Source organism: Apium graveolens, chromosome 9 (genome assembly GCF_009905375.1).
Source record: "Apium graveolens cultivar Ventura chromosome 9, ASM990537v1, whole genome shotgun sequence".
Taxonomy (NCBI): domain Eukaryota; kingdom Viridiplantae; phylum Streptophyta; class Magnoliopsida; order Apiales; family Apiaceae; genus Apium; species Apium graveolens.
In genome coordinates, this window is record NC_133655.1 from 46,173,197 (window position 1) to 46,199,929 (window position 26,733).

General features: G+C 36.6%; 1 protein-coding gene across 1 annotated transcript; it reads right to left on the minus strand.

Moving 5' to 3' along the window:
• Positions 1-23,926: 23,926 nt before the first annotated feature.
• On the minus strand, positions 23,927-25,660 carry LOC141684478 (myb-related protein 306-like). Its single transcript, XM_074489469.1, has 3 exons — positions 25,455-25,660; positions 25,227-25,356; positions 23,927-25,050 (listed from the first exon to the last, which is right to left on the minus strand). The coding sequence occupies exons 1-3, from the start codon at positions 25,588-25,590 to the stop codon at positions 24,192-24,194; spliced, it is 1,125 nt and encodes a 374-aa protein (XP_074345570.1). The 5' UTR covers positions 25,591-25,660; the 3' UTR covers positions 23,927-24,191.
• Positions 25,661-26,733: the final 1,073 nt, after the last annotated feature.

Consider the following 26,733-nt stretch of genomic DNA (forward strand, 5'->3'; position numbering starts at 1 on the left):
ATCTACACATAACAATAATAGGTACCTGAATGAGTGTCAAAGTTACAGAAACCGCCATAAGCCCCACCACTGACACGTACACGGTCCCGTAAGCATGTATTACAATTATGTTTAGAAATGACATATCCACTCCCCTTAAATTCATATCATATTTCATAGAGGTTTGCTGCTTTTCCAACACAATTTACCTGTATAGAGAGTATAATTTTAGAAAAAAAAGATTGACAAAAAAATGGTTTTCATGTAAAGTTCTCTCTATCGTACCTGGGTAGGAATCACAATAGCTTCACTAGTTAGAGGAAGTCAAGCATTCCAGCTTTCTGATTTTGCAAGGGAAGATCGTGGAAGAGAATCAAGAAAATTGGCAACATAGTTCTCCAACTTTGTCAAGTTCTCTCCATCAGCAGTAAGATTTATCAGGCAGCCTTCCTTTGAAAATAGGCATTTACTGATCTCCTCCAATGATGATGAGATTTAATTCCAATCAAGATCAATTTTCTCTTCAAGAGATTGCAGATACTCTAGATAACTGAAAGTACACACAATATACAAATTACATTAAGCGCACCAATAATCATACAATACTGAACAATATCAAGAACATAAATAGAGTGAATTGGTAAGGAGATTCGACTTACTTTCAAAAAAAAATAAAACAAAGAACAGAGAGGACTTATAACAGTTTATCATTTTAACATACCTGTTGAAGAGGCCATGCCCGAGAGGCTACTGCAAGCAAGGCTTACCATTTCAGTAGAATCGTTTGGCCTAATACACAAAATTCATAAGTTTAGAAACAAAATCACTTGTCACAAAGGTCATACATGATTTAATCACTCCGAAAAATTCACCTTTTAGTATGGCAGTATGATCTCAGCATCTCATACATGATTTTATCCAGATGGATAATACCTTATACAGAGATGTTACGGAAACTATCATATAGCATTCAAGCAAGTCATAACAAACATACCACAAAACTGCTACTGGGAGAAGAAAAAATCACTTACATCTTAAATCACACAGAAACAAACCTACACAAATCATCAAAACACTCAATTTTCTTCTTGAGCTCCAATTTTCCCCTCCACATCCCCTTTACTTACTTGTACGCACAAAATAAGAACTAAAATCAGCACAAAATATGAACTAAAATGAGAGAGAGTGTTAGACAGAGAGAGAGAGAGAGTGATACCTCAAAATTAAAGACAAGCACCTGTCATTGAATCCACAAATAAGCCCTAAAGCCTTAGTTTTGAACACAAACTAAAACCCCAAATTGAAGTCGAATTGAAACCCTAAACGGAACCATACTCCATTAAAGAAACATACAAATCAATCAAAGGAGGCTCAAATAAAAGCAAATATTTATGTATGTATAGATTTTTCATAGCAAGGAGAGTAGAGGGGGAGAAAGAGAGGGAGAGAGGGAAGGGGAGCTTTCCTCCATAAAAAACAAGTGCCTTCTTAACACCAACCTTCTGAGATCCTCTGGTGCTACTGGTTGTGAGCACTGGCTTATCAATTCTAGTGGCCTTCAAATACCCTGAAGTTGCTTCACGATTTGGTCAGGCGCCATTAGGGTACTTCCGATCCCCTGGACTGAAAAAGTATCATTCCTACTACCTGAATGAAGCCTTTGCTGTATTTTTCAAACCAGAACACATTATCACCAATCTCCAATATAATAACATAACACATCATCCTCATAATTAAATGATTATCACTTTGTACACAAATAATCACATATTTATAAATCACCTGGCAATTCCAATGGATCGAACTTGTAAAGATCGACTTCAGCGATGATAGAAACAGGAAGAGGAGCAGAGGCAATCTTTTTCTTCTACTTGACCCACATCCTTGACTACTGAAAAGTAATTAAAAAGTCAAAGCCTCAACTAATTAAAAAATCAGCCTGTAAGCAACCCAAGATTTATCTAAAAAGCATTAAACAGAAAAACAAACAAAACCCATCTCAAAATATAACATAAAATTGTAAAGGACTCAATTAACTTACTAATTCCAGCGAATTAAAGATTGGGCTCCTCTTAAACCCAATTTCCAATTTGTTAAACTTGGTTTGAAATTGGGTTATTGGGTTTTCATTTTGACCCATAATCCCCTTTGTCATCTTCACCAATCTTTGCTTAGTTTCTCCCATCCACCTTGTAATTTTTCACCAATTCTTCAACTCCTCTCTCTGCGTCTCTGTTTTGCCCCTTGCCGACCTCCTTGCGGGACTGCAGCTGTTTACACGCCCCTTCACTTGTGTTGTGACTTTGGCGGAGAGTGATGTTGAATAATTAGGAAAGGAGATGAAGAGCGGCAGAGAAACAACCACAGAGATGAGAGGAGCACACAAAAAATTAATTGAAGGAAGTAGTCTGATTGGGAAAAGGGGGGGAGATAAGGGGGAAATGAAGGGGGAGATAAGGGGGGGAAATGAAATTTGGAAGAAGGGGGAAAAAATTTAATGAGAGGGAAATGGAAAATTGGGTGAAAATGAGAAAATTTGTTAATAAATTTTTTAATTTATAAATATTATTATATTATTATATTTATCATATTATACATTTATCGTATCGTATTATAAATATTGGCCGATGGAGGGAACCTAATCTTAGTCATGATTTAGTAAAAAAATATCAAATTTACAAGTAGCTGCATTTAAAAATTAATCTTGTAAATCGGGAACGAGTCTCGTTGTCGGGAGGGGTACTTTTACCGGATTTTTCTAATCCTGACATGCAAGATGAAGTTCATATTTTTTAATAATTTTTTCATATGACTAAAATTGATATATCTTAACATCCGTACGGTCGGATCGTCGAAAAAATTATTTTAAAAATTAATCTTGTAAATCGGGAACGAGTCTCCTTGTCGGGAGGGGTACTTTTACCGGATTTTTCTAATCCTGACATGCAAGATGAAGTTCATATTTTTTAATAATTTTTTCGTATGACTAAAATTGATATATCTTAACATACGTACGGTTGGATCGTCGAAAAAATCATCTTAAAAATTAATCTTGTAAATCGGGAACGAGTCTCGTTGTCGGGAGGGGTACTTTTACCGGATTTTTCTAATCCTGACATGCAAGATGAAGTTCATATTTTTTAATAATTTTTTCGTATGACTAAAATTGATATATCTTAACATCCGTACGGTCGGATCGCCGAAAAAATCATTTTAAAAATTAATCTTGTAAATCGGGAACGAGTCTCGTTGTCGGGAGGGGTACTTTTACCGGATTTTTCTAATCCTGACATGCAAGATGAAGTTCATATTTTTTAATAATTTTTTTATATGACTAAAATTGATATATCTTAACATCCGTACGGTCGGATCGTCGAAAAAATCATTTTAAAAATTAATCTTGTAAATCGGGAACGAGTCTCGTTGTCGGGAGGGGTACTTTTACCGGATTTTTCTAATCCTGACATGCAAGATGAAGTTCATATTTTTTAATAATTTTTTCGTATGACTAAAATTGATATATCTTAACATCCGTACGGTCGGATCGTCGAAAAAATCATTTTAAAAATTAATCTTGTAAATCGGGAACGAGTCTCGTTGTCGGGAGGGGTACTTTTACCGGATTTTTCTAATCCTGACATGCAAGATGAAGTTCATATTTTTTAATAATTTTTTCGTATGACTAAAATTGATATATCTTAACATCCGTACGGTCGGATCGTCGAAAAAATCATTTTAAAAATTAATCTTGTAAACGGGAACGAGTCTCGTTGTCGGGAGAGGTACTTTTACCGGATTTTTCTAATCCTGACATGCAAGATTAAGTTCATATTTTTTAATAATTTTTTTGTATGACTAAAATTGATATATCTTAACATCCGTACGGTTGGATCGTCGAAAAAATCATTTTAAAAATTAATCTTGTAAATCGGGAACGAGTCTCGTTGTCGGGAGGGGTACTTTTACCGGATTTTTCTAATCCTGACATGCAAGATGAAGTTCATATTTTTTAATAATTTTTTCGTATGACTAAAATTGATATATCTTAACATCCGTACGGTCGGATCGTCGAAAAAATCATTTTAAAAATTAATCTTGTAAATCGGGAACGAGTCTCGTTGTCGGGAGGGGTACTTTTACCGGATTTTTCTAATCCTGACATGCAAGATTAAGTTCATATTTTTTAATAATTTTTTCGTATGACTAAAATTGATATATCTTAACATCCGTACGGTCGGATCGTCGAAAAAATCATTTTAAAAATTAATCTTGTAAATCGGGAACGAGTCTCGTTGTCGGGAGGGGTACTTTTACCGGATTTTTCTAATCCTGACATGCAAGATGAAGTTCATATTTTTTAATAATTTTTTCGTATGACTAAAATTGATATATCTTAACATCCGTACGGTCGGATCGTCGAAAAAATCATTTTAAAAATTAATCTTGTAAATCGGGAACGAGTCTCGTTGTCGGGAGGGGTACTTTTACCGGATTTTTCTAATCCTGACATGCAAGATGAAGTTCATATTTTTTAATAATTTTTTCGTATGACTAAAATTGATATATCTTAACATCCGTACGGTCGGATCGTCGAAAAAATCATTTTAAAAATTAATCTTGTAAACGGGAACGAGTCTCGTTGTCGGGAGGGGTACTTTTACCGGATTTTTCTAATCCTGACATGCAAGATGAAGTTCATATTTTTTAATAATTTTTTCGTATGACTAAAATTGATATATCTTAACATCCGTACGGTCGGATCGTCGAAAAAATCATTTTATAAATTAATCTTGTAAATCGGGAACGAGTCTCGTTGTCGGGAGGGGTACTTTTACCGGATTTTTCTAATCCTGACATGCAAGATGAAGTTCATATTTTTTAATAATTTTTTCGTATGACTAAAATTGATATATCTTAACATCCGTACGGTCGGATCGTCGAAAAAATCATTTTAAAAATTAATCTTGTAAATCGGGAACGAGTCTCGTTGTTGGGAGGGGTACTTTTACCGGATTTTTCTAATCCTGACATGCAAGATGAAGTTCATAATTTTTAATAATTTTTTTAAATGACTAAAATTGATATATCTTAACATCCTTACGGTTGGATCGTCGAAAAAATCATTTTATAAATTAATCTTGTAAATCGGGAACGAGTCTCGTTGTCGGGAGGGGTACTTTTACCGGATTTTTCTAATCCTGACATGCAAGATGAAGTTCATATTTTTTAATAATTTTTTCATATGACTAAAATTGATATATCTTAACATCCGTACGGTTGGATCGTCGAAAAAATCATTTTAGAAATTAATCTTGTAAACCGGAAATCTCATTTATAGAGTAATACTTTTACAATGGTTTCCTTGAAACACCATTGTGTAAAGATAAAATAAGACAACGCTTTTTTTATTATAATAACCGTTGTGTGAGCATATCAGCTTTTTTCAATCTAACGGCTAATATCTAATCTCATTTCAATCAAGGGCTATCATTCAGACACTTCAGCAATCCGAGTAAAATGTTTACAACCAATCATGGGGTGCCACCTCATCAGGTGGTGCCCATTAAAATTATAAAATAACTATTTCAGACAACTGTTTTATTCCGTTGTATGAAGTTTTCTAAGACAACCCTTGTAAAAACTGTTGTGTGAATTACACAACGTAATATCTAAAAGCTTGTATGAGACCAACTAAGACAACACTTTTGTTTTAACATAAAACCGTTGTATAAGAATTCGGCTATTTTTCAATCTAACGGCCAATATCAAATCTCATATCAATGAAGGGCTCTCATTTCGCCACGTCAGCAATCCTTGTGAATGATTTACCACCTATCACGTACTGCCACCTCAATACGTGGTACCCATTGAAATTCCTCAGACAACGGTTTCATTCCATTGTTTGATGGTTTAGAGGACAACCTTTCTAAAAAACCGTTGTCTCAACTACACAATGTAATGTCAAAACCGTTGTCTTATATCCCTATACGTTAACATAGTAACAACGGTTTGTAATCGTTATGTTAAAGATCTACAACAACACTATATTTAAAAAACTGTTGTTTGACTCGATGGGAGGATACAACTTGTACAACTGTTTAAAAAAGATGAATATCCGTTGTTTGTTCTGGAGCTCACACAACTGTTTTTTCTGTAAAATCAATTCACCGTTGTATGATTTTTTAGGACGACGGTTTTTTTTTAACCGTTGTTTGTCAAGTGTTGTCTGATTGCAAATTTCTTGTAGTGAATTTATCGTACAACATTCCGTTGACAGTAACTTTCTCTCTGCCAATAATCTTAGATTACCTGTTGTAATTAAGTTAAGACAAAAATGGCTTAAATATGATATTAGAGTCATTCGGTCGAACTCTTATTACAGTTTATGGTTTCAGTATTTCCCTACTGTTGCAAGATAGAAGATCAAGAGTGAGCCAGTATGCTATACTGTGCTGCAAATTTAAAAATTTAAATTCACTCAACCAGGGTAGCAAGGCATTTAATTTAACTTGTATTACCATGCGACATTCACCCACAGCTAATTTAGACCTCCTTTCCGGCTCATGAACCCAAAGTGACATTCAGAAGGTAAGTTGTACACATACACCCTAAGGATAGCCGGAGTTGAATCACATATCACAACCAAAGGAATTGATGTTTTGTTCATGATATGAGGTATGATCTCCCATCACCTTAAGGTTTTAGTAGAACTGGTCACTTAACATGGTATATGTGGTAAAACCGCTTACAATCTCTTAATGTTTTAGGAGAACTGGTCACATGTTTTTTAGGCGTTCGAACCACCCGTCAGAAAGTGATAGAGTAACCGAAGATTAAGAGGGTGAATGTCTCAGGTTTAAAGTAGTTGGAAGCGTTATAAGCATGGATAAAGCATTATTCATTCGAATAAAGAATGATGAAGAGATGATGCACGGAAACATTACAACAGCTATAAAACATGAAATCCTCGACTAAAGTACCAAACACGCTCTTTTGGTCCATCAGAGGCATTCAAGACTTAGTAGTTGTCTTGTCTAATATTGAACAAAGAAATCATCGTATAACTTTTCAGGAGGTTCAGCTTGATTTTCATTTGATTCTCGAAATCAGGAGGTGTTCATTATACATAATATATCTGAATTTTTAATTTTAGTACACAAACCTGAATCTCAAAATTACACAAAAAAGAAAAAGAAAAAAAAATCTTTAAGGATATTAGTGACCATAGAGCGAGTAGTTAATTGATAATATTGGCCAATGTTTAGAAGTTGCAAGGAAATGCAGACTTAATAGTAATACGTTTGGCAACAGGGGGCAAGAGTATTATGGAGATCAACCCCTGTCTTGTTTGGCATATGTAATGTACTGACTATGGAAATTGAATGAAAAGACCAGGATAGGTAGTTATATTGATAAACACTTCGATTACAAGATCATAATATTGTTTAGAGGCTACTAATTAAGCTAATGGGGGACATTCGAGAGGCCCAACTCTCCAAACCCTAATTGAGATACACAAATAGTCCGATAAGCTCAACTATTTTCCCTTCCCCCTTTACATACCCCTTCCTCCCCTTGCAAAAGACTCTTTTACCCTTTTGACTAATTTATTGGTTGACTTCACTTGAATTTCCTTTCTTACCCTTCTTCTTAGTTCGCGTATGTCTTTAACGTCCCTTTTTCTTCAGAATGTATGATAATACCTCCGCCCCAAAGTTGCAACTTGTCCTCAAGGTGAAAGGCTGGGAATTGTGTGTTCAACATTTCAACATCCTCCCAAGTGGCCTCAAAAACCGGCAGATTTTTCCATTTGATCAAAGCTTCTAAACGCAAAGAACTCCCAACTCGTACTTGTCTCACTTCTAGTAACCTTTCTGGTTCAACCAACAATTCTAATTCCGTTGAAAGCTGGGGAGGCAATTCTGGGGAAGATTCAGCGCTGCCAATCGACCGTTTCGGTTGCGAGATATGAAAAACAGGGTATATCTGAGCTGTTGCAAGCAGTGGTAGCTGATAGGCGACCTTCCCCACTTGTTTCAGTATACGATAAGGACCATAGAAGCGTGCTGCCAACTTCTCGAAGGGTCGTCGAGCTAAGGAATGCTGCCTGTATGGCTGTAGCTTCAAATATACAAGATCATCCACAGCAAATTTCTCATTTCGGCGTTTGAAGTCAGCCCCTTGCTTCATAGTCTGATGGGCTCTAGGGAGATAAAAATGGAGATCGTCCTGTATGGCATTTCGTTCCTGTAAGAGCTCTTCAATACTCCCAACAACAGTTTTTCCAGTTTCTACCTTTATCAATTGAGGGGGGTCTCGTCTGTAAAGAGCCTTGAATGGACTGAATTTAGTAGAGGTGTGAGGAGAAGTATTGTAAGAAAATTCCGCCCAGTGGAGCCACTTAGCGCAAGTTCTTGGTTTGTTGCTGATAAAATGGCGAAGATACGTTTCGAGGCACTTGTTCACAATTTCTGACTGGCCGTCGGTTTGAGGATGGTACGATGTGCTTTTCTTTAGACTGGTACCATGTAACTGGAACAGCTCACGCCAAAATGTGCTAAAAAATATTCGATCCCTGTCTGAAATGATAGACTCAGGAAAACCGTGCAAACGAACGACCTCTTTCACAAACAAGTTTTCCACTTTGAAAGCATCAAAGGGGTGTTTAAGGCCCAGAAAGTGTGAATACTTGGTTAGTCGATCTACAACCACCAAAACTGTATCGATACCTTGAGATGGTGGCAGCCCCTCAACAAAGTCCATGCTGATATCACTCCAAACTTGTTGCGGAACAGGAAGGGGCTGTAGTAAACCGGCTGGGGAACGCTGCGAATGTTTTTGTTGCTGACAAATACTACATTATTCCACATAAGCCATGATATCCTTACGCATTCCCACCCAAAACCAATGGGTTTCTAATCGCAGATAAGTCTTAAGCTCCCAATTGTGTCCCCCCATGACACTGTCGTGGTATTCTTTCAATAGAGCTGGCTGAACTGTGGATTTATGGGGTATCACATATCTGCCTTTATAGAAGAGTTTGTCGTCCACTAGAGTATGTCCTGGATGCTCTTTTTCAGCTGTTTTTAGATCCTGTTTTAGTCTTTGCAATGTTGGATCCTGTTGTATCTCTGTCTCTAGCAGTTCCAATGACACTACGGGTATGGTCAAGAGTGAACTCAAAACAACCTCGCCCTCATGTTTATGAGATAGGGCATCTGCAGCTCGATTAGTGATACCCGCTTTATACTGAATCTCGAAGTCGAAGCCCAATAATTTAATTAGCCATTTTTGATACTTGTGGTTCACCTCTCGTTGCTGGGTTAGGAACCGTAAACTTTATTGATCAGAGCGTACTATGAAGTGCCTGCCTATGAGATACGGCTTCAATTTCAACACTGCAAGACAGATTACTATTAATCCTTTTTTATAGATGGACTTCAGTTATGCCCTGGTGCCCAACAGTTTTCTATAATACGCTACAAGCCTTCCATTGTGTTGAAGGACTGCACCAATCCCATACCCCGACGCATCGGTCTCAACTATGAATGGTAACTTGAAATTATGTAATGCAAGGACAGGGGGCTTAGTCATTTCCAGTTTAAGGGCATTGAAAGCACTCTCTGCGTATTGTGTCCACACAAAACGATCTTTTTCAGCAGTTCCGTAAGTGGTTTAGAAATATTGGCATAACCTCGCACAAATTTCCGGTAGTAACCGGTTAAACCTAGGAAGCCTCGCAATTCTCGCACATTTCGGGGAGAATGCCAATCGAGCATAGCCTGTACCTTTGATAACTCTACTTCCACCCCATTTTCTGACACCACATGGCCGAGATACTCAATTCGTGCTTTACCAAAATCACATTTTTTTAAGTTCGCAAATAGCTGGTGTTCCTGAAGTTTGGATAATACTAACTCCAAGTGTTGTTGGTGCTCTATTTGTGAACAGTTGTAGACCAATATATCATCGAAGAAAACCAGAACAAACCTCCTTAAATAGGGACGAAAGATGTCATTCTTTAAAAAAAATTTGAAAAGTCGACGGAGCGTTCATCAAACCGAACGTCATTACGAGGAATTCATAATGGCCGTTGTGAGTGCGGAAAGCCGTTTTGTGATTGTCCTCCTTCCGTATTAGAATCTGATGATACCCCGAGCGCAGATCTAACTTCGAAAATATTTTAGCCCCATTTAACTCATCGAGGAGTTCATCAATTACTGGAATCAGATATTTATCCGGCACAGTTTCCTTATTTAAAGCACGGTAATCAACGCAAAAGCGCCACAAGCCATCTTTTTTTTCACTAAAAGGATTGGACTGGAAAAGGGACTCATCGACGGTTTAATTATTCCAACAGCCAGCATCTCGGAGATGAGCCTCTCAATTTCTCCTTTCTGGATTTGTGGGTATCTATAGGGTCGGACACTGATGGGATCACTGCCCTCTTTCAACGTTATAGTATGCTCATGGTTTCGAGAAGGAGGTAGCCCAACTGGTACCTCAAACACTTGGGCAAACTGATTCAGAATTGTAGTTATAAAGCTGGAAAGGTCATGTTCACTCCCTTTCTCTTTTGTAGAAATCACCTCTGCCACTCCAGCAATACTATTACATTCCACCCAGAAACCCCCACCACGTTTCTTTATTGTTCGCTTCATGGATTTCAAAGAGATTTGAGTGTGTACGAGAGATGGGTCACCGATTATCGTGATTGGCTCTCCTTTAATTTCGAATTTCATGATCTGGGTTTTCCAGTTAGTTAAGACCATTCCTAGCTTTTCAAGCCACTCAACCCCTAGTATTACATCCAAGCTGCCAAGCTTTAGGGGTAAGAAATCTTCAACCACTTCTAAGCCTCCATCAAGTTGTAGCGTTACCCCTTTGCAAATTACTTCACCCCATATGGCCTCTCCATTACCAAGTGACACACCAAAACCCACAGTATGTTCCACTCGTATCCCCGCTTCGGTTACCAACTCCAGTGATATAAAAATTGTGAGTGGCACCGGAGTCAATCATGATTATAACTTCCTTGTTCCCAATCAACCCCTTCAACTTCATAGTTTTTGGATTAGAAATTCCTATAACAGAGTTGAGAGATACCTCGGTTAATACCTCCTCCGTGGGTGACACAGGTGCATCGCTATCCTCCCCTTCTGTTTCTCCATCCTCCTCCTCAATGAGCATCACACTAACTTCCTTCTTCTTACATCGGTGACAGACAACCCACTTTGCGTCACATCTGTAACAAAGTCCCTTGGCTCTCTTATCCTGTAATTCACTTTCCGTTAGCCGCTTGACATCCCTACTTGAATTATTGGATGTGAATGCACTAACCCCTGTGACTCACTTGCTCGACTTCCCCAATTTCTTGACAGTGGGGGACTAGTAGGGGTGCTAAGGGAATATGGTCCAATAGTACTGGTACCCTTGTTGTAGTTCGAATAACTTCCAAACCGTGTGACACTCATGTTGTTTCTTCGTGTAACAATCACCCTATGCTTCTCCTCAATCCTCACAGCTACTTCCATGGCCTGCTCTAAGCACATTGGATTTATCAAGCGCACCTCTGCTCTGATATCTTCTTTTAATCCATTAATGAAATGCCCCATCAACATATCCTCCGAAACCCTTTCAAGAGGTGCAGCAGTCTCAATAAAGTGACTACGATAATCCTGAACTGTGGTAGTTTGTACAGTAGAGAGCCACTGCTCATAGAGGGTTCCACCACTAATCGATCAGAATTGGCGAAGGATAAATCCCTTCAAATCAACCCATCTTCTAATCGGGTGCCTTTTATTTTCCCATTGGAACCATCTTAATACATCTCCCTCTAAAGCCACAATAACCGCTTCGAGTATCTCCTCTTCGGATAAACGATAAAACCCAAAGTACCTCTCCACCCTCAATATCCATCCATCCGAGTTAGATCCGTCAAAAACGGGCATATCCAACTTACGGTACCTCCAATTTCTTTTTCCTCAACCAGGTCCTCCATAATTTGTTCCTCCGCCATAAGCTCCACCTCCACAGTTCATTCCAGATCCCAAGCCACTATTTCCACCATTCTCCCCCCCAGGCTTTGCGCTCAAACCCTTTGTTCAACTCTCCGATATCCCCATTACCTCCATTACCTGAGCAAGGCCCCAAAAACCGAATTCGGATTAAGCAACACACCCTCAGAACGATTCACACTTCCCTCAGCTTTATCTGGTTGCTGGGTTTGTTTTCCCTGAATCTCTGTCAAGGTTGACCTAACATCGGCTTGAAACTGGAGCTGCTCGTTATGCATAGTATGGATTAGGGTTTCATGGTATTCTCTGCTTCGATTCACCCTCCCTTCCAATCGGCATGTCAAAGCTTCAAGATCAGCCCCCATATGTTTACTCGTCAAAGTTTGACCCTCCATTATCACTTCTGTAAGTGAGTGTCGTACCGCTTTCGTCACTTTCTCTACCGCCGTAGATACTAACTCCTTCGTTGCAACCTCCATCTCCGCCAATTTCTCCTCTATAAGCTCTACTCGCTGTGCAACTGTGGGTGGTCTCATGAGATCGACACTCTGATACCAATTTGTAATGTACTGACTATGGAAATTGAATGAAAAGAACAGGATAGTGTTGGGTTCCGAGGCATAAAACGCAGCGGATAAACGTAAATAAAACAAAAAAAATTTCGAAACCCAAAACAGGATCCAGGTATAATTATGGGCAGATTATGGAGATAATGAATCATACCTTTCAAGAGCTTAAATTTCACGAACTCAACGGAGATCCTAGCTATCACACTTTGTGTCTACCTCTCGGAGAAACACTTCTATGGTATCCACACGAGCACCTCCAAGAACGTCTCACGAACTTGACTACAGAATGGATGTACTAGCCTCCTTCTTGATGATCCGAATTGCCTCTGCCTCTCTTTGCTACTAGGGTTTTCTTAAAAATGTACAAGCCTCTTTAACCTATCATTATGTATTTATAATGGCTGATTAAAAAGGCTCATAACAGTAAAGCCCAACCCTAGTAGGTAAAAACGAATTTCTATTATTTAATTAATAACTAAGTCATACTTAATTATTATGGGCAAAAACATTCCTTTTAATTCGAATTTATATTATCTCAATTAAGTCTTACTTAATTATAATAAAATTCGAATAATCATCAATTAATTTAAATCCATAATTTAAATTAACTATTCCATTAAGTGCTCTATTTGTGCGACCCTATAGGCTATTATTTAATTGGCAATAATTTTATTCTCTAATAAAATTATAAACAATGAGTGGTATCTAGTAATACATCATTGTTACCCAATTAAACAATAATTAAATCATGATTAGATAAAACCTTTCGTGATTAATGTTTTTCATGTAATATAATCCCTTTAACCATACATATTATAGATTAAACTTGATCCATGAGTAGATTATCAAGACAAATCATATTTGAGCATGGCCATGCTTTTATAATCTCACTCAATCAAGAGGCCAATAATATCTCTCCTAATTATAGGAGGGTTAAATCCTTTATCTATCATTCATATTTCTCATACGACTCATGATATACCCGATGTCCACTTTTATTATCACCCGATTAAAAGTAACTTTTAATGTAGTCAAAGTATATTAATCCTCGTATAGAAATATAATGATTTCAAGTCAAAGGATCGTTACACCATTATCATTGTGAGTCTTTCTTATGACTTTATTAAACATGAAGAATCTCACTGTGGGTCTGTTCAGTACCATGTACTCTCACATGTACCTATGTATTGACTTTAGTATCCCCATACTTATAACCAATGAGATGTGGTTATCTTGTCAAACAACATACTAGTCTATCTATGTATTATTATTGTTCTATATAATAATACTCGACTAGGGACCTTTAAGAATATGATATATTATATAATCTCAAGTGCAAGTCATGTACTTAAGCTATATAATGTGTATCATGATTCTAAGGACATTTATTATGCTAACAAAATATCGCAGTAATTAAGGTCATAATAAATACATTTATTGAATGATCAACTGACATAAAGATTGAAAGAATAATGTATTGCCTCTAGGTCACCTACACTAACAATCTCCCACTTGCACTAGAGCCAATCACCCATATATCTAATACCCATGGAACTAGTGTGACCATCGTGCTTCTGCTGCGACAAGCCTTTGGTCAGTGGGTCTGCAATGTTATCATTTGTGTGCACTTTACATATGTGTATATCACCCCTTTCATTAATCTCTCGAATAAGGTGAAATCTCCTGAGTATATATTTAGCCCGGGAGTGTGATCTAGGTTCTTTAGCTTGTGCAATAGCTCCATTATTATCGCAGTATAGATCAATGGGATCTGCGATCGATGGAACCACTCCCAAATCAGAAATAAACTTTCAAATCCAAACGACCTCCTTAGCTGCTTCAAAAGCTGCAATGTACTCAGCCTCCATTGTAGAATCAGCTACTGTTTCTTACTTTGAACTCTTCCAGCTTATAGCACCTCCGTTTAGACAAAACACAAAACCAGACTGTGATATAGTATCATCTCTGTCTGTTTGGAAACTTGCATCGGTGTAACCTTTTACAACGAGTTTCTCTTCTCCTCCATACACTAAGAATGAATCTTTATTTCTTTTCAGGTACTTAAGAATATTCTTGACTGCCGTCCAGTGACCTTCACCCGGATTAGACTGGTATCTGCTCATCATACTCAAAGCATACGAGACATCTGGGGGCGAGTACATACCATTGCATACATGATAGATCGAATTGTTGAAGCATATGAAACTTTATTCATGTGGTCATTCTCATCCAATGATTTCGGACACTGGTCCTTAGAGATCGTTATCGCTTGAGACACGGGGACATATCCCCTTTTTGCATTTTGCATTCTAAAATGATGCAAAACCTTATCAATGTATGTGCTCTGACTTAGACCGATCATCCTTCTAGATCTTTCTCTATAGATCCTCATTCCTAGAATGTAGGATTCCTCTCCTAAGTCTTTCATGGAGAAATTGCTCCGTAACCAAGTCTTAACAGCCTTTAGAGAAGGTATGGCATTCCCCATTAGTAGTATATCATCAACATATACTATGAATGCCACATAGCTCCCACTAACCTTCTTGTAAACACACGGTTCATCTTCGTTTTGAACAAAGCCATACTCTATGACTATTTCATCAAAACGGATATTCCATCTCCTAGAGGATTGCTTCAATCCATAAATGGATCGACGCAATTTACATACCTTGCCAGCATTCCTTGGATCGATAAAACCCTCAGGTTGTGTCATGTACACATCCTCTTCAAGGCTTCCATTAAGGAAGGCTGTTTTGACATCCATTTGCCAGATTTTATAATCATGGAATGCTGCAATGGCAAGTAAAATCCTTATAGACTTGACCATAGCCACTGGTGAGAAAGTTTCATCATAGTCAATACCATGAATTTGTTTGAAACCTTTTGCAACCAGCCTAGCTTTATAGGTCTGAACATTTCCATCCATGCCCTTTTTCTTATTAAAAACCCATTTGCACCCTATGGGTTTTACCCCTTCAGGTGGATCAACCAAAGTCCATACTTGGTTTTCGTACATGGAATCTATCTCGGATTTCATGGCTTCAAGCCATCTCTTAGAGTCTGGACTGTTCATAGCATCTTGGTATGTGAGAGGCTCATCTTCATCTATGAGCATCAAATCACCACATTGAGTCATGAGAAATCCATATCTTTCTGGCTTATGGCGAAATCTACCAGATCTACGAACAACCTGTGTTTGTTGAGCATTATCATCATGCTGCTCTTGTTCCACTTCAGGTTCAATGCTATTTTGCGGTTCTCGATCTTCATCGAGATCCATAGTTCTCCCACTGTTTCTTTTGGAAACAAAATCTCTTTCCATGAAGACAGCATCTCGAGCAATAAACACTTTCTGCTCAGAAGGACTATAAAAATAATACCCCTTTGTTTCAATAGGGTATCCCACTAAAATGCACTCTTCGGATTTAGGTCCAAGCTTGTTAGATTCTTGACGATTCACAAACGCCTTACATCCCCAAACTTTCATAAAGTTCATGCCTGACCGTTTCTCCTTCCATATCACATATGGAGTCTTTTGAACCTACTTAGTAGGAACACGGTTAAGTGTGAAAGCCGATGTTTCCAGAGCATAACCCCAGAAACTTATGAGAAGATCTGCATGACTCATCATTGATCGCACCATGTCCAACAAAGTGTGATTTCTCCTCTCTGAAACTCCATTCCATTGAGGTGTTCCTGGCGGAGTGAGTTGTGATACAATACCACACTCTTTCAAATACTCTCTAAATTTGGTGCTTAAGTATTCACCCTCACGATCGGATCGTAAGATCTTAATACTTGCATCTCCGCCAATTTGCTTCTCTACTTCAACCTTGTATTCTTTAAATTTTTTAAAAGAATTGGATTTGTTCTTCATAAGATATACATATCCATATCTACTGAAATCATCAGTAAATGTTATGAAGTAGTAGTAGCCTCCTCTAGCCATTACACGCATTGGGCCACATACATCACTATGTATTAGCTCCAGACGTTTAGTGGCCCTTTGTCCCTTACCAGTGAAAGGGGCTTTAGTCATCTTACCAAGCAAACAAGATTCGCATTCTTGGTATGATTCAAATCAAACTTATCCAAGTATCCATCCTTATGTAATTTGGATATGCGTTTCTCATTTATGTGGCCTAGACGATAATGCCAGAGGTATGTTTGATTTGATTCATTCATTTTAATTCATTTGTTTTCTATATTACAGACAGGATTATCTAAATCAAGAACATATAAACCATTAAATAAACGCGCAACACCATAGGTTAAATCATTCAAAGCAAAAGAGCAAATGTTGTTCTTTATTATAAACGAAAAACCTTTCTTGTCCAAACAAGAAACAGAAATAATGTTTCTGCGAATCGCAGGCACGTAAAACAGTCTTCTAGTTCTAAAACAAGCCCAGAGGGCATAGATAAATAATAAGTCCCTACAGCTAAAGCAGCAACTTTTGCTCCATTGCCTACTCTTAGGTCCACTTCTCCCTTAGCCAAAGTCCTACTTCTCTGCAGGCCCTGCACATTTATACAAATGTGAGAAGCACATCCAGTATCAAATACCCAAGATGTAGAAATAGACAAATTGACTTCTATAACATAAATACCTGATCCAGAAATCTGAACTGCTTTCATTTTCTTCAGATCCTCCAAGTAAATTGGACAATTTCTCTTCCAGTGACCAACTTTCTTACAGTAGTGACATTGACCCTTGGCCTCACCACCTTTAGGCTTTAAAGCCTGTTTGGGACCTGATTTTGGCTTGGGTGTAGAATCAGATCCAATCTTCTTCTTACCCTTCCACTTGCCCTTCCCTTTGGCCTTACCTTTATTTCCCACCATCAGTATGGGAGCAGGTTCAGTTGTCTTAATATTGGTCTCATATGTTCTCAACATATGCAACAATTCAGTAGGTGTTTTGTCAAATTCATTCATATTGTAGTTCACAACAAACTGAGTGAATTTGTTGTTCAAAGAATTCATGATTAGGTCAATACCAGTTTCCGGACCAATCGGGAAACCCAAAGTTTCAAGGTACTCAATGTAACCAATCATCTTCAGAACATGTGGGCCAACTGGTTCACTTGCCCTTTGTTTGTAATTAAAAAGTGAATTACTCGTGTTGAACCTTTCTTGACGAGTTTGGCTTGCAAACATGCTTTGCAAGTGCTCATTGATAGTATATGCATCCATATGCACATGTTGTCTTTGAAGCTCAGCACTCATAGTTGCCAACATAAGACATGCAACATCATTTGCATCATTCTCATCCCTTGTACGTGCTACTCGTTCATCAGCAGTAGCACCCTCAGGAAGGGGGACTGGAGGAGGAATATCAATGACATGAAACTTGCGCTCCTGCCTGAGGACAATCCTCAAATTGCTCTGCCAGTCTAGGAAGTTGTTTCTTCCTGTCAGCTTGTCCTTCTCAAGGACTGAACATACGGATAATGTGTTTTTGTTGTTTGCCATTACTCGGTATCTATAATAATAAAAGAGCAAAATAAATATTAGATTATCTGAGTTAAAATTTTATGTTCATATGATTATGATATATTCATAATATATCTCCCACTATTTTTTATCAAATTAATAGCCCTAACTATTAATTCGGAAAGTATATCCCATAAATCTTTCTAGTGAGCCAAGATCCATATTTCGTCATGTCCTAAGTCAACCACTGGTATCCTTAAAACATGATTATTTAGGTAGACAACAGTTGTCAATTATATCATATATAATTCTTGGATAATTTGGTGAACAACAATTGATCTTATCTATCTAATAGATTTTTAACCAAACTCTATTCTTCTAAGTTCATAATAGTTGAATATAACCGTTTATATTCACCTTATTATGATGACTCAGTTAAGTTAGACCCAATGATACAACGTCCGAATATAACCGTTTATATTCGTCACATTTCACCATGATAGATAGGAGTCCCCTGCCATCGACAGCCCTTCCCCTTATCGATCAAGGATTCAATGAGTGTTCATTCATTGGAAATCATCTGATTAAAACTTAATATTTTTACTTAGGGATTTTTAATTTAGAACGATCATGATCCCATCATAAAGAGATTTCCAATTTTTCCTTGAATAAAATACTTCAAATCAATACTCGTCAATGGTTTGATTTCCAGGTAGTGGAGGAGTCACATCGGTCTCGCTTAAAACCCACAGCCTTACAAGTTCTATGAACCCGTTGTTGACAAAATCGGCCCATGTCAGAAATAAAGAAAATTCATATTTTATTTCGTGTTTCATAAACACGAGAATCTCATGATCATTTGTTAATTTTAAATCTTGAGTCGTTACATATTTTATCTTGTTTAAAGGCATGGCATGGGTGATGTATCTAATACATACATGCATCATTAATCTAATTAAAATATGCATTTTCTACTCTACACATACTATTTATACATCATATGAAAAGTGCGTAAAGTTAGTTATGGCCCAATCCTCTGTGATCTTTTCAGGCTAATGAAAAGATCAAGGCCAATCTATGGTGTAAAAATAACTATTACATATGTCTTCTCTATTGCTTCCATCATCTCCTTGACCTCCATAGGATGCCTCCTTGTTCCCTTGTCCTTCTTGGATGTTACATTAAGAATTATACTAATGAACTTACAAAAAAACTCGAGTTACATTCGAGATAAAACAACTACAAATAGAAAACGACATGCAAGTCGTATTTATTACAAACCAAAAGAATAAACCATTACAACTAAGGTCTTAAGGCCATAACTATACACCATGCTCAAGTAACCATTAAAGAACATGATAGATCATATAAAGATGACATACTATTTATCACTTATCATGATCCAATCAAGAATAATAAATAAGTAAAGCATATGTCATAAGCATAAATTAAAAATGAAACCCTAAACACGCGGATCGACCTCAGCTTAAGCAAAATCAAGTATCAGAATACTAGCAAAAACCGAATTCGGCTTAAGCAACACACCCTCAGAACGATTCACACTTACCTCAGCTTTATCTGGTTGTTGTGTTGGTTTTCCCTGAATCTCTGTCAAGGTTGACCTAACATCGGCTTGAAATTGGAGCTGCTCGTTGTGCATATTATGGATTAGGGTTTCATGGTATTCTCTGCTTCGATTCACCCTCCCTTCCAATCGACATGTCAAAGCTTCGAGATCAGCCCCCATCTGTTTACTCGTCAAAGTTTGACCCTCCATTATCACTTCTGTAAGCGAGTGTTGTACAGCCTCCATCGCTTTCTCTACCGCCGTAGATACTAACTCCTCCGTTGCAGCCTCTATCTCCGCCAATTTCTCCTCTATAAGCTCTACTCGCTGTGGAACTGTGGGTGGTCTCATGAGATCGACGCTCTGATACCAATTTGTAATGTACTGACTATGGAAATTGAATGAAAAGACCAGGATAGTGTTGGGTTCCGAGGCATAAAACGCAGCGGATAACGTAAATAAAACAAAAAAAAATTCGAAACCCAAAACAGGATCCATGTATAATTATGGGCAGATTATGGAGATAACGAATCATACCTTTCAAGAGCTTAACTTCCACGAACTCAACAGAGATCCTAGCTATCACGCTTTGTGTCTACCTCTCGAAGAAACACCTCTATGGTATCCGCATGAGCACCTCCAAGAACGTCTCACGAACTTGATTACAGAATGGATGTACTAGCCTCCTTCTTGACGATCCAAATTGCCTCTGCCTCTCTTTGCTGCTAGGGTTTTCTCAAAAACGTACAAGCCTCTTTAACCTATCATTATGTATTTATAATTGCTGATTAAAAAGGCCCATAACAGCAAAGCCCAACCCTAGTAGGTAAAAACGAATTTCTATTATTTAATTAATAACTAAGTCATACTTAATTATTATGGGCAAAAACATTCCTTTTAATTCGAATTTATATTATCTCAATTAAGTCTTACTTAATTATAATAAAATTCGAATAATCATCAATTAATTTAAATCCATAATTTAAATTAACTATTCCATTAAGTGTTCTATTTGTGCAACCCTATAGGCTATTATTTAATTGGCAATAATTTTATTCTCTAATAAAATTATAAACAATGAGTGGTATCTAGTAATACATCATTGTTACCCAATTAAACAATATTAAATCGTGATTAGATAAAACCTTTCGTGATTAATATTTTTCATGTAATATAATCCCTTTAACCATACATATTATAGATTAAACTCGAGGCATGTGTTTAGTCATCCTCTTCAACATTTAATCCGGGTTTACTTGATCCATGAGTAGATATACTCGAAGTCCACTTTTATCATCACCCGATTAAAAGTAACTTTTAATGTAGTCAAAGTATATTAATCCTCATATAGAAATATAATGATTTCAAGTCAAAGGATCGTTACACCATTATCACTGTGAGTCTTTCTTATGACTTTATTAAACATGAAGAATCTCACTGTGGGTCTGTCCAGTACCATGTACTCTCATATGTACCTATGTATTGACTTTAGTATCCACATACTTATAACCAATGAGATGTTGTTATCTTGTCAAACAATATACTAGTCTATCTATGTATTATTATTGTCCTATATAATAATACTCGACTAGGGACCTTTAAGAATATGACATATTATATAATCTCAAGTTCAAGTCATGTACTTAAACTATACAATGTGTATCATGATTCTAAGGACGTTTATTATGCTAACAAAATATCGCAGTAATTGAGGTCATAATAACTACATTTATTGAATGATCAACTGACATAAAGATTTAAAAGAATAATGTATTGCCTCTAGGGCACCTACACTAACAGAGAGGTTGTTATATTGATAAACACTTCGATTACAAGATCAGAATATTGTTTAGAGGATACTAATTAAGCTAAAGGGGGGTCATTCGAGAGGCCTAACTCTCCAAACCCTAATTGAGATACACAAATAATCTGATAAGCTCAACTATTTTCCCTTCCCCCTTTACATACCCCTTACTCCCCTTACAAAAGACTCTTTTTGACTAATTTACTGGTTGACTTCACTTGAATTTCTTTTCTTACCCTTCTTCTTAGTTCACGCATATGTCTTTAACGTCCCCGTTTCTTTAGAATATATGACGGCATACCATTTATCTACTAATCCTGCTAGCTAGAAACCATTCAATGGCACCATTAGCATGTAACCTGATTGTTCCACGGGTGGACCAAAGTCCACTTGTGAATAGATATGAAAACATCTAGCTCTTTGATCAGGAAAACAATCCAATTAGGATCCTTATTATCTTCAACAAAAGAACAAGCCTCTTTGACAACAATGATTTCAGAAAGAAAAAAAAAATGTTCAAGCGTAAATGAGTGAATTGGCTAGAAGTTGGTCGTTATAAATTACTTGCAAGACTGCATTTCATGGTACTGCATATTTTATCCACTAGAAGCGGTCTTTTTCGATATTGGAATGTCTAAGAGGACTCTTGATGTCGGAGGATTTTCGAAACATATTCAAAAGTGTGATGAGTGCGAGAAGATCAAAGGTATGATCATGTTAATGACTACATTTGTTTTAATTAAGATTTTTGTTTTTATTTCGTTTTATAATTTTATATTCCTATATAAACAAATTTATGATATAACATATGAGACAATTTTTTATTGAAATTAAAACCCTAAGAGTTTTTCTCTTATCTTTCTTGTGTATTCAAGAAAACCCTTTTGGATTCAAGGTTTGCCTTATGAATTCAAGGTATTATTGGATTTCTCGTGTAAGAGTCCTTGCGAGAATTAGCGCTTGCTTATCCTACACTTCTGTGATGCGTCAGTTGGTATCAAAGCAGGCTTTATCCTATCTTTTCGTTAATTAATTCAATATGGGAAAACTAGTTACCAAAGAAGATCTTGCAGAGGTTATGTCGGCTTTTACCGCGACTCTCAAGGATTTGACAAACATGACGACTACGTTGATGGATAAATTGAATAATAAGAAGAAGCAACATATAGGTGAAAGTGAAGATAGAAATTTAATCCCTCGAGGCAGAAAATATCATGTGGGCGAGAATTCTAGCTTGGTTTCAAATATGGATAATGGACTCATTGATGTTGTAGAAGAGGATATACCATTATTCTATGGGTCTCTAGGAGTTGATGAGTTTCTGAATTGGTATATTGATGTTGATAAATTCTTTGATGTTATGGATGTTCCTGAAAGTAAGGAAGTGAAGATGGTGGCTATTAGGTTAAAAAGTGTTGCTGCGATTTAGTGGGATAAATTGGTTATGTAGAGGAAGAGGCAAAGAAATGAACTGATCAAAACATGGTGACAAATGAGACCTTTGATGATGAAGAAATTTTTACCAGAGAATTATGATTATAAGATCCATAAAGAGCGTAAATAGATGAATGATACAGTTCAACATTATGAACACGATAATGCTTATAATGTGTTTGATATTTGTCCTCATCCAAAACAGGATAGCTTGTTGGGTTGCAAACATGAGGATGGTATGGTAGAGCATTATGGACTTGAAGATAATGTGTTGGATGAATGGTCTCAACCAAAAGAAGATAAACCGTTGAATACAGATGAGGTAGAAGAAGGAGGTAAGACAAGTGATGAAAATTGCGTGTCTTATCAGGTGGGCGTATATGATTCAGTGATAAAAGAAGATAAGAATGAAGATGTAGAAGAACATATTAAAGAAGGCCTTGAACATGTTTATGAAGACGAGAATGAGGGTGATGTTAAACGTCTTGTTAAAGGTGTGCACACATTGTCCTTAAATACTTATACATCGTTGGAGGTAGATGATTTGCAACATGAGAGTTTAACTCAATCATTGTGTAAGAACTTGTGCAAGGTGAGTCTTCGAACTTCTCAAATTGTGACAAATTATGATATCATAAGAACTTTTATTTGAGAAAGATGATTAGTGAAATCAAATTGCCTATACAAATTTATGTCGCAACAGATAATATTATTTGGAATAATCCAGGGGTTATGACTACCGTAAGTGAAAAATTTGTGATTGAATTAAGATGTAATGCATGTGGAAATTACAGATTTTTCAAGATAAAGGTTAGGCGTGGAAGACCCAAGATCAGGAGTAACATAAAAGGGTACGAAAACATCAGCGAAGGAAAAATACTGTCATTTTCGAAGGTAGAATGCAAAAATTCTCATTGAAATTGAACTCATGTTGTGATGAATGTGTCCCTTTGAAGCTGTATGACTATTGTCGAAATATAAAAAGATAATTTGAGTTGCGAAAAGCACAAATCTATGAAGTTAAGAATAAGGCTAAGTACTCTATTTGATGATATTAGTTATGTTGCTAGCAATTTTCAAACAACACTTTCAGCTGAACAAGACAATACCACATAGCCTGACACAAATACTAAGAGCTTATATATGATATGTTTAGATAAATACTATACATAAACACTGAAAGTTTGTAGTTAAACAGATTACATGCAGTTCATGACTACGACATACTTAGTACATATGCATATGTTATAAGATTTGTAATGACTAGGACTAATAATGTACAAATTGTGGTCCATCTTGGATTTTTTAAATATAAAACTCTTGCACTCTGGACTATCTATTCAAGCAAACCTCGCGAAATCTTATCAAAATTCCCAAACTAGCTTTTTAAAACATGTTTATCATCGAGTCATTTTGTCCAGAAGAAGCAGGAACATCATCAAAGAGCCATTTTTCTATCAAACTCATAGGAGGCATTCGTTGTAGCTGCTGCTGATGATGATAGAAAGAGTTGCTGGTGTGTGCATTTGGCTTTTCGTCATCACGATCTTGAAACAAGAACATCCTATTGTTGATGTTACTTTCCGTCCTGAAATTGGCTGTATCATTCATATATACATCTGTTGAAGATGCATAGTTGTTGGAAGAGTTAAACTTGTTGAACAATGAATCCAGACCTGGATGCCCACCAGCAACCCCGCGCTCCGGGGTTTGTCCTTCGCTAATACTACCAGCCCGATAATAGTAGTTTTTATAATTGACAGAGTTGGAGTGCTCCTGAGTTGTAGTAATCTCTGATGAGTTTGGTTGACGATCTTGAGACAATGATGAAGAATCAGGGGACTTTTTCATCCAATTTCCGAGCAATCGAGCTATGTTGTCAGCACTTGAAGCATAGGAGGATGATGATGTGGAATTTGGTGGAGGCGATGCTTGGGCCGAGGCTGCAGGGTAAGCAGCAGCAGCAGCAGCAGCAGCAGGAGTAGTAGTAGTCGGCGATTTGTCAAGGCAGAGAGCTTCGCAAAGAGCTTGTTTAGCCATGTGAATATCTGTTTGAAGCCTTCTTTCCCACTGACCTTTTGTAGATGATGAGGAAGCCTCTGAATTGGCTCCATTAGTATCATTCTGATCATCACCATCCCCTAGGCCTTGGTTCTTCAACAGCTTCTTTTTCAGATGAGTGTTCCAGTAGTTTTTTATATCATTATCTGTTCTCTGTGGAAGATAGGAAGCTATGGCAGCCCATCTGTTCACATCACAAGACAAAATTAGCAATAATTAAAAACAAAAATACAATTGTAGATAAATAAAACAAACTGTTGGACATCCCACAAAGAGCAAAATAGATACCGCTAGACCATAAGGTCATCGGTAATAATTAAAATACTTTTTACAACATACAGTACTAGGATTTATAAGTACCTGTTGCCTAAAAGGGCTTGGAGGTGGATGATCATCTTCTCCTCCTGATCAGTGAAATTACCGCGTTTGATTCCGGGACGGAGATAATTAGTCCACCTGAGTCTACAACTCTTACTGCACCTGGGTAAACCTGCACATTAAATCATTAAAATTAGTACGATTAATGATTTGGTATAAAAAAAATATGAAGAGATGTATATCTATAACAATAAGGAGTATGTTTCATACCAGTATTGGTAGGAACAGCTCTCCAGTTACCGGGGCCATGTTCTTGAATGTAAGAAACCAAGATTATGTCCTCTTCTGGAGTCCATGGGCCTTTTTTAACTGGTTTCTTCTCGCTGCTGCAAGGTAGCCTTCCCATTTTAATTCTGAATGTTCTTCTAGTTTGAAGAAGAGAAAATGAAACAATGATATTAGAAAATGGCCCAGGGGATGGTATTTATAGACATGTATATTATAATTTATGTTGGAGAGGAGAAGAAGAGTTTTACCACAAGTCCAGCTCCAGCGTAAGGGAGTTGACTTATGAGAGATAATTATTCAAGATTACAGGAAATTTTTAGATGCAAGTCAAACAGGACAGCAATGCGCATTAAACTCTATTCCATGCAAAAGTCAACTTTCAGACTCTCTCTACTTCACACTTAAACACAGACCGCTTATAATCCTATGTATGTATATCCATTTTCCTACCAAAGCAATTCAATGATATTTTTACAATAAATTTTGTCTCTTTTTGTATATTCATTTTCCAACCAAAACAATTTAATGATAATTTTTCAAAGGCTAATCTTTAAATTTTATAAGATTTATATTGTTTGACTAAATTTTATTATGTTTGACTTTATAGTTGTAAAATTTACCAACTTTTGATCAACAATAAATCTTATATGTTTATTATTTCAAAAAAAATGAAAATTATAAATTAAAATATGTTAAATGTTGTTTTTAATGATGTGAATTTTTAAAATATTTTCAATAATAGAATCTATATAAATTTCAGTTGGTTAATGTAACCGCCAAATGTCAAAACATGTCATTAATATGGACCGAATAAGTAAATAATTTATAAAATTCAGTGTTTATTGTGTTGTAGGCAGGTGTACTAAATAATTTATTTTTTCAAAATAATCCTTATAGTTCCTATTTCCAATGTTTGACTTTTTGTCTAAATTTAGTTTTATTCTAAATTTTCAAAATATTAATTAGGGGTTCTAATAAAAATAAGTTTACTCATCAAACAAACAATTTTTTAATATTTTTATTTTTCAAAATGTACATGTAAATAAGGAGTGAGGGAGTAACATAGTTATAATATTCCTCGTTTCATTACCGTAATTATTCTTAAAAAAATGTCAAGTATTAGTATTCGATTTTATAATCAACATACTTACTCCGGCGAAAATGTTATAAAAATCGTTAATCGAAACAAATAGGCGTGCATATCGATTTAGGATTAATTAGAAAATTGGGGATTAATCGGACGAGAAATCATGTATATTTT